The sequence below is a fragment of the Diplotaxodon limnothrissa genome, linkage group LG20 (assembly GCF_057381915.1).
Source record: "Diplotaxodon limnothrissa isolate DT_005_m linkage group LG20, D_limnothrissa_male_GT1.1, whole genome shotgun sequence".
Classification (NCBI taxonomy): domain Eukaryota; kingdom Metazoa; phylum Chordata; class Actinopteri; order Cichliformes; family Cichlidae; genus Diplotaxodon; species Diplotaxodon limnothrissa.
The window spans coordinates 16190372-16210340 of record NC_140615.1 but is presented as its reverse complement, the minus strand read 5'-3'; the positions used below and the strand labels follow the sequence as shown (position 1 = coordinate 16210340).

The 19969-nt window shown below is 41.7% G+C and overlaps 2 protein-coding genes across 2 annotated transcripts; both read left to right on the top strand.

Moving 5' to 3' along the window:
- The first annotated feature begins 9146 nt into the window (after positions 1 to 9146).
- On the top strand, positions 9147 to 16192 carry sars1 (seryl-tRNA synthetase 1). Its single transcript, XM_085344454.1, has 11 exons — positions 9147 to 9325; positions 10284 to 10354; positions 10475 to 10555; positions 10657 to 10815; positions 11765 to 11908; positions 12034 to 12189; positions 12514 to 12735; positions 12905 to 13034; positions 14433 to 14590; positions 14788 to 14917; positions 15621 to 16192. Exons 1-11 carry the CDS (start codon positions 9190 to 9192, stop codon positions 15785 to 15787), a joined length of 1554 nt encoding a protein of 517 aa, XP_085200580.1. The 5' UTR covers positions 9147 to 9189; the 3' UTR covers positions 15788 to 16192.
- A 1421-nt stretch (positions 16193 to 17613) lies between these two features.
- On the top strand, positions 17614 to 19714 carry LOC146610730 (PTB domain-containing engulfment adapter protein 1). Its single transcript, XM_085345336.1, has 6 exons — positions 17614 to 17658; positions 17881 to 17952; positions 18927 to 19025; positions 19131 to 19268; positions 19408 to 19512; positions 19649 to 19714. Exons 1-6 carry the CDS (start codon positions 17614 to 17616, stop codon positions 19712 to 19714), a joined length of 525 nt encoding a protein of 174 aa, XP_085201462.1.
- The last annotated feature ends 255 nt before the right edge of the window (positions 19715 to 19969 follow it).

Genomic DNA, 19969 nt, shown 5'->3' with positions numbered 1-19969 from the left:
GATGAACTCAGCAGGCTGATGTGTGAGTTTTATTCAACTACACAGCTTCTCTTCATTCACTTTCTTAATTTATCCACATGGACACTTTCCACACACGTGTGTAAAGCGTCTCTCTTCTTTACAGCAGCTTATGCTGAGAGGTGCCTTGTAGAGATTTCTCAGTGGGGCTATTTTCCTGCTTTTTGATTGGACTGAACATGCTGAATGTTCACAAACTGTTTGTTTAGTCTGCTGCACAAATATCAGTAGCAGCTTCCACCCTAATAAAGACATGCAGAGACTCTGCTCTGATTCCAGTCATCTACAAACACGCGGCAAAGCAAGTTGTGGCTTATAGCAGAGCTTAGCATGAAGAAGGAAATGAGATCAGACCTGTTTGTGTTTCTGTGTCCAGGTGACCCTCAGCAGCTGTCAGGTATGCTCAAGTATCACCTGGGTGAGAGCATGCTGGTGTTTTTTAAATTGCTCCCTTTTTTTTTTGTTTAATCAAACCTTTGTGTGTGTGTGTGTGTGTGTGTGTGTGTGTGTGTGTGTGTGTGTGTGTGTGTGTGTGTGTGTGTGTGTGTGTGTGTGTGTGTGAGAGAGAGAGACAGAGAGACAGAGAGAACAGGTCACATGGCAGCACAGCATTTTCTACCCACAGTTTGAACTGAGTAAGAAATAACAAATTATTAAAAGTTATGAGGGTCATTTATGGGTGTTTTTGTGTTGTCTTTTCTATTGGACGTGATGGTTATCAAAACCAAACACGGTAAATTTGGCAAGTGCAGGAGACGCGACACGGAGGAGATTTGTCGATCAGGCTGCAGAATGCAATGCGCATTGTTGAAAGCTGTACTGTGTAATAAACAAATCTGCGAAAAAGCGAGGCAACATGAACAGCGGGACCACTGTGTGCTGTTTATTAATAAACAATAACATATATTCCTATATGACAACATGCATAAAAGCAGAAAGGTATTTGTACATCAGTGGGAAAATAGCAAGACAGTAGGCCGGTGTTGTGCCAATGTAACCGGTGTGATTCTGCGTTGTGTCTGATAAAAAAAAGGTAAAAGAAAGAAAGACCTCCAAGTAAATAATTTGCCCACTCCAGCTCCTCTCCCACAGGGGAATTGTAGGAAAAGGGGAGAGGCAAAAGGGGTACACTGTATTTATAGTATTGCACCAAAGAAGAAGAAGAAAAGAATGAGGAGGGGCTCTAACTGATAATGAACACAACTACAGGCTTGGAGGTCCTAAAAGTCAGGTATAAAAGGAGCAGTTTGGGGGTTTAGAACACATTTTGTGTAATTATAACAATGTGATTTATGACTCTGTTACACCAAAAAGTGATTTCCAATGTTTCTGTGTATTTTTTATGTGTAATAGCTTTACGTTTGTTGGTAAATAGACTTTGGTGAACAGGGGTTACAAAGGGGTATATAGAATTCAAAAATTATGTGTTTTTCAAGTATCTTCATAACTCTATTATTCCTTCCTATTAGTACTATTGTACTAATAGTTTTTGCGCGGCTTCGGCTCAGTCAAAAATTTCAAAAGAGAAATGAATGAACTTACCAGGTTGCCCGATCTTTTCACATATCTTCCTCCAAGCTCGGTCCTTTTTATTCCTGTCTCGGTACAGAAAGGAACTGGTGTCGTACAGCTGCGGGTTTGCTACGGCGTTGATTAGCCTTTCCTCCATAGCATATGCTATTTCCGGTGGGGAAACTCCTGTAAGGCGCTTCGTTTTCGGTGTGATATTCGCACCTTGTTTACGGTCGATTTTCCAAAAAAAAAAAAGTCAACCAAATGGATGACTCAAGCAGCGATTTACATTTCTCAAGATGTCTTGAGCATTTACCGAATAGGGCCTACATCTGTAAATGGCGTTCATCGACTTGTGATGCTTTCCCCCCTGGCCTCAGAGCAAAATAGAGAAAGGATTCAAATTCTATATTTCTCAGTATTTGTATATAGTGTTCTCTCGTTTATCGCGGGTGTTATGTTCTAAAAAATAAGCAGCAATAGGTGAAATCCACAAAGTAGCCTACTTTATTTTTATTTTTATACAATTATTTTAGATGTTTTAAGGCTGTAAAACCCCTCACTGTCATGATCCTGGGTCCTTTTGACCCAGCGTTTTGTGTTTTCTCTTCGTGATTGTGGTTCTGTTAATTCTCTGGTTAGTGTTTACTCTGTTCTGCCCGTGTGTTCCTGTATCTAGTCCGCGTTTCTTAGTTTGTGTCTTTTCTTGTGTAAGTTCCTGTTTTATTGTGAAGGTCTGTGTCTTATGTGAGTGTTTTCAGTTTGCCTCCCTAGTCTCGTCATGTTAATCACTCCCAGCTGTGTTCCCACCTGTATGTAATCTCTCTGTGTTCTCTGATTGTATTTAAGTTGTGTCTTCTGTCATAGTAATTGCTGGTTCGTCTGTGTTATTTCCCTTCCACCCTTCTGTGTTGTTTCTCTGGTCATTCTCCCTGCAAATCACGTTCGTATTCCGGTTAGTGTTTTATTTAGTTTTCCCAGTTTAGAGTTTTCACCGTTCTGTTCTTCGCCACCCTGTCTGTTGTACCTTTTGGTTGCAAATAAACTCACCCTCCACTTCAGCAGCCTGCAGTTTGGATCCATTATTATTCACACGGCTTGCCCCGGCAAACCGTGACACTCACTTTATACACTTTTCTCAGACAGGCATCGACATTGTCCCACTTTTCTCTCTCGTTTAAACACTCAAAGTTCAAGAAAAAAAAAGTCCAGTATTATAGAATGAAACCGAAGATCAAAACCAGTTTTCAGTCCCAAATATTTATTTGAAAAATAAACATACAGTATATTTGTTTTTTTTCTATAAATAATAATGACGGATTTTAGAACGAATCAATTTACCTTTAAGCTTAAGTGCTTAATTTCAGCTTAATGCACTTTATAATCCGGTGCGCCGTATGGTCCCAGAAGTCCAACGTCTTTTGTCCGATGCTTATCGCCCAGGAGGCATCCTTGTCAGATGCCCGAACCACCTCAGCTGGCTCCTTTTGATGTGGAGCAGCAGCGGCTCTACTCTGAGCCCCTCCCGGATGGCCGAACTTCTCACCCTATCTCTAAGGGAGAGGCCAGCCACCCTTCGGAGGAAGCTCATTTCTGCCGCTTGTATCCGCGATCTCGTTCTTTCGGTCACTACCCACAGCTCGTGGCCATAGGTGAGGGTAGGGACGTAGATCGACCGGTAAATTGAGAGCTTCGCTTTTACACTCAGCTCCCTCTTCACCACGACGGACCGGTGCAGCGTCCACATCACTGGGGCCACAGCACCAATCTGTCTGTCGATCTCCGGCTCCCTTCTCCCATCACTCGCGAACAAGACCCCGAGATACTTGAACTCCTCCACTTGGGGCAGGAACTCATCCCCGACCCGGAGTAGGCACTCCACCTTTTTCTGGCTGAGAACCATGGCCTCAGATTTGGAGGTGCTGATCCTCATTCCCGCTGCTTCACACTCGGCTGCGAACCGTTCCAATGCGAGCTGGAGGCCCTCACCCGATGAAGCCAACGGAACCACATCATCCGCAAAAATCAGAGATGAGATTCTGAGGCCACCAAAGTGAAAGCCCTCCGCCACTTGGCTGCGCCTAGAAATCCTGTCCATAAAAATTATGAACAGAACCGGAGACAAAGGGCAGCCCTGGCGGAGCCCATCACCCACCGGGAACGAGTCCGACTTATTGCCGGCAATGCAAACCAAGCTCTTGCAACGGTTGTATAGGGATCGAATGGCCCGTAGCAATGGGCCAGACACCCCATACTCCCGCAACACCTCCCACAGGACACCCCGAGGGACACGGTCGAATGCCTTCTCCAAGTCCACAAAACACATGTAGACTGGTTGGGCAAACTCCCATGCACCCTCAAGTATCCTTGAGAGGATAAAGAGCTGGTCCAGTGTTCCGCGACCAGGACGAAAACCGCATTGTTCCTCCTGTATCCGAGGTTCGACTAACGGACGAACTCTCCTTTCCAGCACCCTGGCATAGACTTTCCCAGGGAGGCTGAGGAGTGTGATCCCCCTGTAGTTGGAACACACCCTCCGGTCTCCCTACTTAAAGATGGGGACCACCACCAGTCCAGGTGTACTGCCCCTGATCTCCACGCAACATTGCATGTCTCTTGTGTTCTGGGGGCCTCTGGATGTCTGGAGTTTTGATCTCCTCCATACCTGCTTCATGCCCTGGAGGACGGGGCTGTGGCCCCACCACACCCTCTAGCAGATCGTTACATGAAGGAACCTTTTAAAAAAAAACAAAAACAAGCGCGTCCATGCTCACAGGTGTACACACGGGTGATCACACCCACAAACTACACCCTTTTTGGCTCCTACCTCAAAGCACACTGTGTTCTGTTGATCTTATGTGCTACACAATAATGTTTAATATTTAGTATTTACTGTCATATTCCCATATATCATTGTGATGTTGTTTATTCTCTTCTGCTTGTTTTCTTTTTTCTTTCTCAACAGGTGATCCAGGTGATCGATAGATGCATTTTTTTTCTGCCCATTCTCTTGTTTTTTTTTTTTTGCCCTTCTCCCCCGTCCCTCTTCTCAGCTGTTTCTCTTTCCCTCTTTCTTTCTCCCCTTCTTTCCTCCAGTCCAGTCTGTCCCGTATTCAGCAAGTGAAAATAAAATAAACAATAAAAGGTGAATCAAATGGACCATTACGGCAAGGCTGGGATGGTCAATTTGGTAAAGTAAATCCGTTGGGCATCTTTCTTTGCCTTTAGACAATAATTCTGATGGCAAAAGAGCCAAACGGGACAGGCAAAAAAGAAAAAAAAAAAAAAAAAGAGAAGCTGATCAGGGACTTCGTTTGCTCCGCACTACCCGACTCACTGGACCCTCTGCAATTTGCATACCGCCACAACAGGTCCACTGATGATGCCATAGCCCTGACACTACACACTGCCCTGTCACACCTGGAGAAGAGAGACACGTATGTGAGGATGCTGTTTGTAGATTACAGCTCAGCATTCAATACCATCGCTCCCTCGAAGCTGGACAGGAAACTGCAGGATCTAGGACTGAGCAGCTCCCTCTGCAGCTGGATCCTTAACTTCCTGTCTGACAGACGCCAAGTGGTCAGACTGGGCAGCATCACCTCATCCCCCGTCACACTGAACACTGGTGCTCCACAGGGGTGTGTACTGAGCCCTCTCCTGTACTCACTCTACACCTACGACTGCACGGCCACTAACAACTCCAACATCATTGTGAAGTTTGCGGACGACACTACAGTGGTGGGTCTTATCACCAAAGGTGATGAGACGGCCTACAGGGAGGAGGTCAGCGCCCTGACCCACTGGTGTCAAGACAACCATCTCACCCTCAACATCGCAAAGACAAAGGAGTTGATAGTGGACTTCCGGAGGTGCAGAGAAGTACACACCCCCATCACCATCAGCGGTGCTGCTGTGGAGAGAGTGAGCAGCTTCCGCTTCCTGGGTGTACATCTGGCTGAGGATCTTACGTGGTCAGTACACATAAACAAAAACAGTGAAGAAGGCGCAACAGCGCCTCTTCTTTCTCAGGAGACTGAAAAGATTCGGCATGAGCCCCCGCATCCTCAGGACCTTCTATCACTGTGCCATTGAGAGCATCCTCACTGGATGCATCACCACCTGGTATGGCAACAGCACCGCCTACAACTGCAAAGCTCTCCAGCGAGTAGTGCGGTGCTCTGAACGGATAATTGGAGGTGAGCTTCCCTCCCTCCAAGACATCTACAGGAAGCGGTGCCTGAGGAAAGCGGGGAGGATCATCAAGGACTCCAGTCACCCCAGCCATAAACTGTTCAGACTACTTCCATCAGGAAGGAGGTTCTGCAGCATCCGGTCCCGTACCAGCAGACTGAGAGACAGCTTTTTCCACCAGGCCATCAGACTGCTGAACACTTCATAGACACCTCACCTTCACTACTGGAACTTCAACATTATGCACTCCATACTGTATATAAATGCCACTTGTTTTGCACAATATCCAACTACCAACCTCTGTATATTTTATATACTTTTATTTTATTGTTTACTCTATTTATTTGTAAAATATGTACACACACACACATATATATACACACACGTAGATATACATATTTAGTATACACATTCAGTAATATGCATACACCCTTATATTGTACATATATTTATTCATATAATTCTCAGATTTAGCCATTCTTATATGTTGCTTGTCTTATGTTATTGTATTTTTGCACACCTCTGTTGCTTGTGAAGCTTGCACACAAGAATTTCACTCACATGTACTGTACCAGTGTACCTGCACATGTGATGTGACAATAAAAGTGATTTGATTTGATTTGTTTCTGTATGTATCAGCATCTATGATTAAACAAAGTTTTTCCTCCACGTGGTTAAGAAGAGTATTCTAGGATTCTCAAAATGCCTCCATAACACCAGTAGGTGTTTTTAAAAGGACAAATTATTTTATGGGAAGTTGAACTTCCTTTTACTGTTAATATATCAACAAATAACTAACAAAGAAAACTTGAAAAAGGGTCTATTGTAAATATTCACATTACACCCTCTGCTACGCTGGAAATTACTTTCTTTGTTGGGGTTTATGAAAGAAGTCTGTCCATGTTTGAGTGTATTCTTTTTGGCAAAAGAACAAGAATAAAAGAATCATCTATATTTAGCATTTCAATCTCCTTCATGCTTTCTGGTAGAGAGCCAGAGCCATCAATTATGGCCAGGGGTCCAGGTCCTGACCTTAGCCATCTAAGGTGGTACGCTTAGACGACAGCTCAGTGGCAAAAACAGCAATGAGGCTTGAGCCCGGTGGCCAGTAACCGCGTTGCTGACATGAAGATCGTCAATGTCGCCCCAGAAGACGCCTTCGATCGTGCTAAATGGAGACGGATTTTTCGCAAAGCTGACCCTGTCACATGGGACAAACGCCAGGAAGAAGAAGGTCCAGGTCCTGAAGCAACAAGCAGCCCTGTTTGAAAAAGCAATCCCATTTACATTTACCAATAAAACAAAGGTGTATGTGTGTCTGTGTTGAAGATGTTAAGATGCTAACTTTTTCATTGAAAGTAACCAGGATGGACACACAACATGTCACACAAAATGGAGAAGGATGCTTGGGATAGACTGAGATAAAGGCAGAAGACGCACTGTGGCGACCCCTAAAGGGAGCAGCAGAAAGATAGCGACTCTCCTCAATGGTTAGTACATTTCCATCTTGATCCTTAATCACTCTACTCTCTTGCAAGTCCAGGCTCTGCTTGTCTTTCTGTAAAAGTCACCTCTCTTTTTTTTGTTGTAATCCTAGCCTCTCAGGACCCCTGTCCACTTTCTTCATCTCTCTGACTATCCTACTTCAGCCGTACATCTGCAGTCGTCTAGTAATTCTATCTCACCTCCTTTCTGAACTCTCTGCAACATCCTTCTTTCTTCAATGTTCACCATTTAATCTTTGACTGCCTTAACTTGTTTTCTCTTCTTAATGACTAAATTCATCCTACATACTACCACCTGATGCTGCCTTGTCACATTCTCCCCAGAGGAAAAATGTGACTTCGATTTTTCCCTAGCTTTCTTCTCAGGAGAGAAGGAAGCCAGGCAGCACATTCTCAGCTCACCTGTGTGCACAGAATAGTTCACCTGTGTGCACCTTCCTCCACTCTTATATGTATTTTTGTCCTTCTACACTTTACCTACGCAACACCTTCTCATCACCTCTGTTCCCTTCAGGTACATGTCCTCTGAAGTCTTCTCCAACCACCAGTCTCTCACCCCCGAGAACACACCATCTAATTCCAAATGTAGGATATATAAATGGTCAGTTATGATTATAATTACTGCTAATATAATTGCAATATACGGTATTTCCTATTTTTAACGGAACGTGTTTCAAAGAAGGGGTCGCTCAGGTGCTGCAGATTTTGAGAGCCATATTATCTGAGCTAAAGGAGTCCATCTCCAGGTTGTATATTACTCACATTTTAGGCTTTTGCTTCAGGGATCAAGTGTGAGTCACTGAGCTTAGGTTTCCAGATACTTTTCCAATTCTTTTGTACATCTGGACACACAGTAGGTGCTTACCAGTTGTGACAGCCCCTGTTCCCATGTTTTACACATACTGTTTTTATGGTGTCCCAACTGAGATGTTTATTCCCCATGAGGAAGAAGAAGCTGATGTTTTCTTATTTATGCTATTTTTCAGTGTGCCAATCTCAATTGGCTAATTAGTTAGTTAGTTAGTTTTTTTTTTTTGGTCACTCACTTCTTCTGCATTTGCAAATGCAAGAGTGACTCTTATGTAGAGCTGCACCACAGCAGTTTTACAGAGCTTTTTTGAATGGTTCTACCAGAAAAACTTAATGATCAGGGCCCAATTATTTTGATCAAATTTGAGATCACAGTCATTTATCACGATTATGCATTGAGTTAAATGCTCCCCGAGTTTGTCCTCGAATTCTAGAATACCCTGGTTTTTCAAAGCATTTTAACAATGCATCAGGATCTGCTTCCATCGACAAGGTCTTCACCTTCTGCTCTGCCAGACATTTAAACTGTGTTTTGAAGGTCTGTTTTTGAAGAGTATTTGAGAAACTTCATTCTGCTTGGTGCAGGGAACAGCTGTGATGGGAGGCAGATCGTCAGGCGATGAATTAGAAATTCCCTGATCTGGTTTTGCTTTGTGATCTACTGGTGGAGCATGCATTTTGATATTGTTCAACACCTCCAGGGATAAGCAGACTAACCAGGCAGCCCCCCACAGCACTTGAAATCTCACACAAGGTAGCCTCAAGTAGACATAAGAGGAAATGCAGTTTGTGGCACTTCATTGTTGAATAACATATTAGCCAGCAGAGATAATTTCTGTATAAATGTTTTTTAACAATTAATTTCATAAATTAAATGTATTTAAAAACTGACAATACACCCTAGTTAACATGAGCATTTGGGTCTATTGTATTTATCATGAACAAAATATTGATCTCATTCAAGTTAAAATACTTGTTTGCATTGGAGTAACAAAAGAACTCAATGGACGTCGGGGACTCCGTACAACTAGGATTACGTGGCTAGGGTTTTTTTTTTTTTTTTACGTGAACAACAGAATCTGGCAACTCGGTGGGAGGCGGCGTCGGCAAGAGCTCTATCGGTTTCTTCTCTGACAGCCAGCGTGGAAAGATGGTGCTCGACTTGGACCTGTTTCGAACCGACAAAGGCGGCGACCCCGAAGTCGTCCGTGAGACTCAAAGAAAGAGGTTTAAAGATGTTACCCTGGTTGACAAGCTGGTGGCCGCAGACACAGAGTGGAGAAAATGTAAGTCACTCTGCAGCTAACGTCAACGCGGTGGCTAACGATGCTAATGTTAGCGTAGCCGTCAATGAATCTTATAATGGAGAAGAGTTCACGCCAGACTCCATTTAACAAAATGTCTTTTTTAAACTGTTACAGTTTAATTGTGGTTAACTGTTTGATCCGAAATGGGACCGAACAAGGTTTTTGACTTATTCAGGGTCCACCTGTTTATTCGGCTCATTGTAATACTAAATATAAAATCTTCAGAATAAATTTAGGGAATACTTTTGGTTGTTAGCTTCACTGTGTTGCTGCGCAAGCTAAAAGCTCACTGCACTGCAGTGGTCTGATCTCACTTATGAAAGTCAGTAATTTAAATGGTAAACGTGCTGGTTGGTGTGTTATATTTGCGCCGTATTGATTAGTGGATAGATGTTGTACACTGTTTCTTAAGCAATTCATTGAAGTTTGTCTGTCATTTTATTTAGTATAACCAGATGTGAATAGCACGCTAATCTTAGCGCAGCTAGCATAATTCAGCAAATCTAGAAAAGCCATTGTGGTTGTTATTTAATAAGTACCTAGTTATTTAAGACCAAATTTTCACAAGACGAGTCACTAGTTAACCTCCTGTTCCCATTATTCCGTTGACTTAGCCAGCGTTTCCCATTAAGCTAACGCCGGGTTAGCTAAACGATGCCGGGTAGTCAATCTGATGCAATCCCAGCCAGCAACATGTCAAGTCAACGTCGCCCTGTAGTGTGACTACTGAGATAGTCAACATGATCCAGTTTTAATAATTTCTTCTGTACATTATTACAGGTATGAAAGTTGCCAAGATAGTGTTATGTTTATATTATTATTTTGGGCTGTTTAATACTTAGTTACTGTAAATCATGTCACCAGGTTATTAGACCAGCTGCTGTGGCACACACACAATCTCATAATGCACTGAGTCACTGATTTTACCCCCTGACAGGCCGCTTCACTGCAGACAACCTGAACAAAGCAAAGAACCTTTGCAGCAAAAGCATCGGGGAAAAAATGAAGGTATTTCAACATAACACTAAATGGGGACTGTTGAGCATTGTATTTGTTTTCCAGTCCCTTCAGAAATAAACAAGGTTTAGCATTGTCTGTCTTTAACCCTCTGCTTTGTTGCTCATGCAGAAGAAGGAACCAGTTGGAGAGGATGAGGCTGTTCCTGAAGAAGCGCAGAACCTGGAGTCTCTTACGGCTGAAGTTCTGTCGGTATGACTGACTGCACTCTTTTCTGTCTACACAGCATAACTGTTTGTAAGATGGCAAACAGATCTAACAAGCTTGTTTGCATTTTTTTTGTCCTGTGCCAGGCCCTGACAGTAACCCAGATTAAAAAGGTGCGTTTGTTGGTGGATGAAGCGATAGAGAAGATGGACAGTGAGAGAGTAAAGCTGGAGGCGGAACGTTTCGAGTACCTGAGAGAGATCGGCAACCTTTTGCACCCCTCTGTACCCATCAGCAATGATGAGGTGTGTGGTTTGGTTTGAGGGGGGGGTTAATACTAGAGCCCAACATTGATCTTGAATGTCTGAAAAGAAGACCGCTAGACTTTTTTTTTTTTTTGGTTTGGGCATCAATCGTACTACATGGTCTTTTACATGGTCAGTGCTAGAAGCAGCTTTTTCTTTGTAAATAACATCCACATGTCTGTAATGAATGTGGTTATTGATTTATCATCCATTAAATGGACACAGCCCACGCACAGATCAAAACACCATCATATCATGATGATTTTTCTGTCCTAATTTTCTGCCTTGTTCATTTACCACATCCATAGCAAGGGAAATAGAGCCACCATGAGGGGTCCTGTAAGCCAGCAGTGAGCTGGTGTTGTACACTGAAAAGTTGCAGGCAGGGGAAGAAAAGTATAATCATTTATTTAGCTAACCCTTCCTGTTATCAGCTGCACCTTCTAATGCTGATCACCCATAAAGTGAAAAGTAAAACTCGATGACACAAGACTGGATCACCAGCAAATAGCAGGGTGTCTCGCTGTCAAGTCCTGATAATTGATTTAATGTATTGTGCTGTGGGGAGTATTTGCTGGCTTAATCTGGGTCCACATCACCCAAAAGTGAAAGGTCACTCACCATTCGTGTGAAAGTTATTCATATGCTATAGTCTTCCCAGATAAACAGTGCTCTCCTCACAAACAACATAAAAACACTGATATAATTCCAATAGTTTTTCAGAGTTCCAGAGGTTTGTAGAGTGTGGCTTTCAGGCAATTCTGGCAGCATAATACAGCTTTAACACCTCATTAAAACCTTCAAATAAACTTTGAGCTTTTTGTGAATCTGAAAATAAAAACACATGTTTTCCTTATTAGTAATTCACAGAATCTGGTAGTATGATAAATGTCTTGTCAGTTCAAGATTTTCTGATCATACAATCAAATTGTTTATTGTTTGCTGTCAGGATGCAGACAATAAGGTGGAGCGTACCTGGGGTGACTGCACTGCCCAGAAGAAGTACTCCCATGTTGACCTGGTGGTCATGATCGATGGTTTTGATGGCGAGAGGGGAGCAGTTGTAGCTGGCAGCAGAGGTTATTTTCTCAAGGTATGTTTTCATATGAAGAAAAGTAAGTAGAGAAACAAAGTAACACATAGTAGCATGACCAGGTTTCCCTTTCCTCTTCCTTTCCTTTACTGACCAGCTGTTTATCTCCTCTCTGCTGTGTTCAGGGTCCCCTGGTGTTCCTGGAGCAGGCTCTGATCAATTTTGCCTTAAGGATCCTCTACAGCAAGAACTACACCATGCTGTACACACCTTTCTTCATGAGGAAGGAGGTCATGCAGGAAGTCGCCCAGCTCAGCCAGTTTGATGAAGAGCTTTACAAGGTATGGAGACTGTCTCTGAATTGGAGCATGCAGTATACTTGTTCCAAAGTGGTAAAAATATAAAACCTGTGCATTAGAGATGCAGCAGTTGCATTTTTGTAGATATTGTGTGAATAGTTCTCGTTATTAGATTTACAGTCCCAACCGTGTCAAACTGGTATCCTGATGATGATGACAGTGAGTTGAGTGGACTTGGGCAGCCTGCCTGCTCTGAATCCAGTAGAAGATAATTGGAGTGTGGCAGAAAAGAAGATTGGCAACCAACAAATATGTCTATACATGGATTTAGGTTCCCTCTTCAACCTCTCTACGTGTTTCTGTCAGGTCATCGGAAAGGGAAGTGAGAAATCAGATGACAGTTCCATAGATGAGAAATACCTCATCGCCACCTCAGAGCAGCCCATCGCTGCCTTCCTGAGGGAAGAATGGCTCAAACCAGAGGACCTGCCCATCCGCTACGCTGGCTTCTCCACCTGCTTCAGACAGGAAGTGGGTTCCCATGGCCGAGACACCCGTGGGATCTTCAGAGTGCACCAGTTTGAGAAGGTCAGTTTTGTTGAAATTGTGATATTTTTTTGTATAATTACATTTTTAAATTTATTTTTATTCAAAAACAATATGTCAGATTAAAACTAATATAGTTTCAAAAACATTAATAACAAAAGTACTTTTTGCTTTTAATTTTAAACATTGTTTCTTCTACGTCTGCTTGTAGATTGAGCAGTTTGTCTATGCCTCACCGCATGACGGCAAATCATGGGAGATGTTCGATGAGATGATAGGAACAGCAGAAGAGTTCTACCAGTCACTAGGAATTCCTTATCGTATCGTCAACATTGTCTCTGGTAGGTCAAATACACGCACTCTCACTCCTCATACCACACTGAGCATTTTTAGTTGCTGGACACACACAGACAACACAATACAAGGAATAAATATTTAATTCAGGTCTTTTTATTTTTTAGGGATATTTTTTCTTCTCCATCATTTACTCAGATCTTATATTTTGTAGATGGTCTCACATTGTGAATATCACAGAATCACTGTATTGCAATACAGTAATATTATACCATGAGACTACAGCTAACCATACCACAATTGAAAGTGACAACTTTAAATATATTATAAATATTACATATCCAAGTGTTTTGGTAGGAAGGAAGAAACACAACTGTTGGGCCATCCTGTGTACTACATATTACTGATTTCTTATATCCACACACATTCAGTCTCACCCTAAAGTGAGACGGAATAAATATCAGACGTGAATGTGGCCCATTCTTGAAGGTACAGCATCAAGTCTGTTTGTGTTGGAAACTAAAAGAAATCCAATACAAACAGTTTGTTTTGTTTTTTTTAAATTGTGCATGAAGAAGAAAAGAAAGACACATGGACTGACCTTCACCAAACCAATCATCATGCATGTTTGTACATAAATACCATCCCTCAGTTGGACAGTCATTCATGACTTGAACTATCCACTTCAGTAATTACTTTCAGCACAGTGGACAGACATTGAAAAATGAATGATTGTTTTGCACATGTAGGCCTACAAAATCTAGAACGCATTACAAACAGGATAAATGTGTTCTTCATTTAGTCAATAATTAGATTTTTACACTATCTGAACTATCAGTCCAGTATAACTCTGTATAACATCCACTAGGGGTGAATTGTTTGAAGCAGCATGAACAGAGTTGAGTTAAACATGCACAGCAGACAGTTGAAGATGACACAACCAGGCTGCGTCTGGGTCACCTGCATTTGTATGTGGAAAAATGAAGACAGTATGAAAATGCTTCATGAATTTCTTTGTGGTTTATCTGATGGAACTGAAACATTACAAACTGAATTCCTTCTGTAGATAAATTAGATAAACGTAATATCCAGCACTACCTGCTAGGCATTCACCTAACTGTGCTTCAAACAAGCAGAAAGAGTTTTAGATGATTTCTTTATAACTCAACCATGACATAAACCAGGGCTGCCCAATCCCAGTCCTCGAGAGCTACTATCCTGCAGCTTTTAGATGCATCCCTACTCCAACACAGCTGAATCAAATGGTTTGATTACCTCTTCAGCATGCCATCGTGTTTGGCAAAGGCCTGATAACAAGCCATTCATTTGATTCGGGTGTGTGGGAACAAGGATGCATCTAAAAGCTGCAGGACGGTAGCTCTCGAGGACCGGGATTGGGCACCCCTGACATAAACTAACTGCTCTCTCCTTCATGTGTACTGTAGGTGCCCTGAACCATGCAGCCAGTAAGAAGCTGGATCTGGAGGCCTGGTTCCCCGGCTCAGGGGCCTTCAGAGAGCTGGTCTCCTGCTCAAACTGCACAGACTACCAGGCCAGGCGGCTGCGCATCCGCTACGGACAGACCAAAAAAATGATGGACAAGGTGAGTGCTCAGTTCCAACACAGCGTACAAGAACTAATGCAGTTTGTGTGTCTTGTCTGCTATTTCGTAAGGGATCAAAGATAAAGCGAATTACTGGGAAGCAGAAAAATCTTAACTTGCTTCCCCCTGCACATGCGTTTCACTTTTCTGTAGCCACACTCTAAATTCATATCTCTCGTTGTCTGTGTGTTTTGTAGGCGGAGTTTGTGCACATGTTGAATGCAACCATGTGCGCCACCACACGTGTAATGTGTGCCATCCTAGAGAACTACCAAACTGAAGAAGGAATCATTGTTCCAGAGAAGCTCAGGGAGTTCATGCCTCCTGGTAAGCTGTGCTGGCTTTCTTACCTGTTTACTGCACCTAGAGACTTTTGATGTTAATGTACACTATCATCTCAACTGCGTTTGTCTCCATATAATACTTAGCATTTGGAACAAATTTCAAATGCTTTGCAGCTTTCTTAGAGGAAAAAAAATTGACATTTTTGGAAGTGTTGTCCAGCTGAGAGGTACATGTTAACATCCATATCCGTCAATCGTATGTGTATCCAACACTTGAAGCTGATCACAGGGACTGACTGCTACCCTGCCTCTGTCCCAAGTTAAACTAAGATGACTCCTAACATCTCTACATATCATATTTGACACAGTGTCATGACAGTGATTGTTTATATTAGAGATGGTTAGTTTAAAGGCTCAAGGCTTCCCCCTGCTGGCCATTTAAAAAAAATTAAAGTTTAAGAAACGTGACCACAGACTTCACTTCTCATACCCAGAAGCTGCATCCATGCTTTATATATTTATTATTTATTATTATTATTTATATTATTTACTTTATATGTAGTCTGTGCGCCATTAACATTCTTGTTCAGTGACTGTCAGCAAACAGCTTGCAGGAGCGTAGCTGTCACCCTCTGGTGCATTCTACCAGATGGTTGGAAAAACAAGGGAAAATATGTTTTTAAGACAAGAAATGTAAAATATTGGATATATTAAATGTTTGTTTTTGTTGTTTTTCCCATCTTCAGGTTTGACAGAGATCATTAAGTTTGTCAAGCCAGCTCCCATTGATCAGGAAATGTCCAAGAAATCAAAGAAACAGCAGGAAGGAGGGAAGAAGAAGAAGCAGGGAGGAGGCGGCGGAGACCAGAACCTGCCCGATGCCATAGAGAACATGTCCGTGAACGATTCGTAGACCCCGGCACACAGCAGCAGTGTCGCCTCACCAGCCTCACAGATGCACACTAATAGAACAGACTGTTGCTTGAATTGTAATGATCAGGGATTAGTTTGTCACGTCTCACAAACTAAACCTGAAATTGGCACTTAACGGTAATGTGAACGCTCGGCTCTGTTCCATCTGTGTCCGTCTGAGTGGGTGGTGTTATGTCATCTCATCATTCACATAAAGCTTGCCACAAAAAGGGATCCTTTAGTCAGCCATCCCCAGGTCACTTCACCCCTCTATCACTGTATGACATCACGAACACGAAGCCTAAAGCACAGCTGCCGACACCTCATGGAGCGTGTCGGCAGCTGTGCTGAGAGTCAGGCTTCTTTTCTGTCTATTTCTGTCATTGATTTGATACAAGCAGTCTTTTGGGAACAAGCAGTCTTTTGGGAATATGTTATAAAAAGTATGTTTGCAGGATGTTGGGCATTGTTGATAATGTGTTCAAAAACTGTCTGAACTCACCGTTTGTTGACTGTGAGAAGTGAATGGTTGGGTATTTTAACTGTCTGGTTTAGGCTTCTCTTTGCGTTGTCTGACCACAATCATCATTTTCATCCACTGTTTAACACGATGCTCTTCTCCACCTCGAGACGTTGATGTTTCCTGTATGTACTTGCTAAGACAAATATATATATAATTGCGCATTGATGAAGTGGCACGCACTGTAAACAATAAATACAGTTGAACTGGAAGTTCTTGTGTTTGTTTGTTTGTTTGTTTGTTTGTTTGTTTGTTTTTAAGTATATGCACAAAGCAGACTAGATCAGTGGTGATGGTAATGTGACTAACCACACAGCAAGCCAGGCTGTTTATTAACCAATTACATTCAAAATGCTTTAATAGGCACCCAGTTCACAAAGTGGAGAGATCTGGTTTAGGAAGGCAAATTAGATGGTAGCAGTTGTTTGCCTGTATATATGTGTGTCCAAGCAGCCGTGCCCCTAATGACTTCAAGCCTGACTGCATTAAAGTTATCAAAGCATCTGAATGTGGTGTAATGAGCTGTGACCGCAGTAAAGAAGGCTAAATCAAATCTCTAGTTAAGGTGTCAATATGAGATCACCAGTAACCATATGAAAACAAATTCTGAGCTTTTTCTAACACAAACTTCAGTATTCTATAATATTATGGCTGTAAATAGATATGTTAAAGATGCTCTCAGTGTCAAAAGGTTCAGGGTTTTCCTTTGACTTGTCACCGGTCTGGATTTTCTAATACTGCACAGGTGTTAGGGTGTGTACTACCACATGCCACATCCCCAGTTTCACTCTCAACCAGCGGCACCTTTGTTACCTGTGTTTACTCGTTTACTGTCTGTTTCTACAGCAACTATTCAATTACATCCCAAAAATAAAATATCTTAAAGAAAAAGCTTAGCTAAGCAAAGAGAAGAGTTAGTCTACCTCTACTTTAGAACAGTCCACACATATGTATGTATTTATATTTATATTTAATTATTTTTGTCCTGATCTTCGTGTCACGAAAGAGCTTTTAAACACAATAAAACATCTTGCTTAGATGTCTGGCTGGCTGGTTATCAGATAGATGTGCAATAAGCAATAAGGAAGACAAATCAGTTATTCATTAACTCTGACAGACTTTACACTCCCTGCAGTTGGAAGCCAATTCACTCCGTTTGCGGTATATTTACAAAAGGTAAGAAGAAATCTCCAGCACTTCTTTTCTTTATATAGTTGATTAGATCATTTGTATAATATATATTTATTTAAACCTAATTTATGTCTGTCTTTGACAGATCCAGGCTTTAGTTTGGTACGAGTGTTGAGATGAATGACGTGGAAGACGACGTTGAGATCTCCTTTCCAGTAAAGGTAAATGCTGATCTTTAACAGCCACAGTTTTGTTGCAGAGTGTTGAAAAATATTCTCAGCTCTGAGATTACTTATTTTTTATTCAACTTTATTTGTATACTTGATAGGTAGCAACCAAATATATATATAAAAAAACATACTGTGTAAAGTAAAATGCTAAGTAAAGTTCTTATTATTACTATTATTAAAAACAAAAACAACACTTGTTTCTGTAAACTGTAGTTTCTCGGTCGAGTAGAGGTGGTCCGCCCCGATGGAATACAGATCCTGGAAGAAGCCGCTCAGAACCTCAAGGTGAGCCACCGACATATTTAATACATTTACAATGTTATTTTTAGTCGTGCTGGTGTCATAGATCATGCATTCATGTAGTCAGCGACCATCGGCTCCACACTGACAACATGAAGTGTTGAAAAGAGCGCCCAACACCTCTGCCACGCCACATATGAGAAACTGTTATTGCAATCATTTACACTGCTCTGTGGATGTTTTACACAACTTTGAGATCATTTTTCACAACTTTGTAGTTGTTTTGTGTCTTTGTGGCTATTGTTGTCGCTTTTAAGTTGTTTAGTGCTTTGTTGTACGTTTTCATTGTTTGTAGTTGTTTTTCAGCACTTTGTATTTGTTTTGTGGCACTCTGTAGTCATTTTGCATCTCTTTGTGGTTATTCTTCCGTGTGTGGTTGGTTTGTACCCCTTTGATGTCCCATTTTAGCCTTTTTATGGTTGCTGTGTATTTATTTGTAGTGCCCCGTGCCTCTTTGTTGCTTTGCGTCTCTGTGATTATTTTGTGTGAGTGGTTGTCTTGTTCCTCTTTGTACTTGTTTTGCTCACTTTTATGATTTGTTCTCTGTGTTTGTGGTTGTTTTGTATCCCTATTTTGTTATGTCCTGTCTCTTTATACTCATATCAAGTCTCATAAACCCTTTTACTGCTCATAATAATAGAGCAGCGTCAATGTATCCAGTGCATTGACTCATGACCAAATATGTAAATACCACCCGCCTCTGCTCCACCTAATTGGGCAGCTGGTAAGTGCTAGCTTGCAGACATGCATATATTGGTTTAATTATGCTTGAGCTATTAGAGCCACCGCTTCAGCTCCTACAGGGCTGCTAACATGGCTGCAGACTCTCATTATTGTCTATAATGTACCCCTTTAAAATAGTCTTGTATTCTAGTAGGGAAAGGCCAACTTTGTGTGCATCTGCAGGATTATTTATACTGTTTAAATGAAACAATTTTGTGTGTTTTTGTCATTCCTAGACTTCAGATGAATTCTCCTCTGAGAAAGCTGCAAAGAAGAGCAAAGTCCATCTGTTCCTGTCTCTGAGTGGGATAGACATTTTGGAAAACAAAACCAAGGTGTGTGACAAAAGTGTCCTAATTACAAAACTGCTCATTCTCATGATGTATTCAGCTTTCATGATGTTTTAAAATGTTAATTCTCATCATCTTCCCTTCCCTCAGTTCCTATTGTACTCGTGCAACCTCTCTACTATTTCCTTCTGTGCTGTCCATCCTTCTTCACCCAAAGTTTTTGGGTTTGTGGCCAAGCACCCTGCAGCGGACACGTACCACTGTTATCTGTTTCAGAGCGCAAAGTTTGTGAGTATTCCCAAGGCTGAAACTAAAGACCAACTTTGAAGTTTGATGTTGGTAGAGCAGAAGACTACAAATCCACAGCTGAATGACATATTCTGGCTTCTAGTGTCCCAGATGTGATTTTTTCTGAATTACTTTTTAGTCTCACGTGCTGGTCTCAGTTATTGGGGACGCCTTTCGGGTTTCAAAGAAGGAGGAGACACACAGAGTAGGACGAGACATAAAAGTGGAGGCGCTCCAACATAAGGTCAGTCCTGAGTTGTCATGGCTGTTTTTTTTTCTATTTCTGTTAAAGAACTTACAGAGCTTATGAAATTAAATATTTCCAATATTCACGAAAGCTTTAAATGAGTCTCTCAGTCTTTTTAATACTTCTTTTTCAGAATAAAATGCTGCAAAGAGAGAATGATAAGCTGAAGAGGAGGCTTGCAGGAGAAACTGATGACTGATGATTGCATACAATGTTGCTGTTGTGGGTACATATAAGTACACAACGAGCGTGAGAGACTGCTTCCTATTAAATTTTACATGATGCTGAAATAAATGTCTGTAATTTTCTTTTCTTTTTTTTTCTTATTCAGCGTAGAATCCATTTTAGCTGCTTTACCCAAATCCTTTCTACTAGATGGCAGCAGCGAGTTGTCATTCTCACTATGTTGGCAAGTCTCTGGATGCGTTCAAGTGTTTTAAAAACATAATAAATA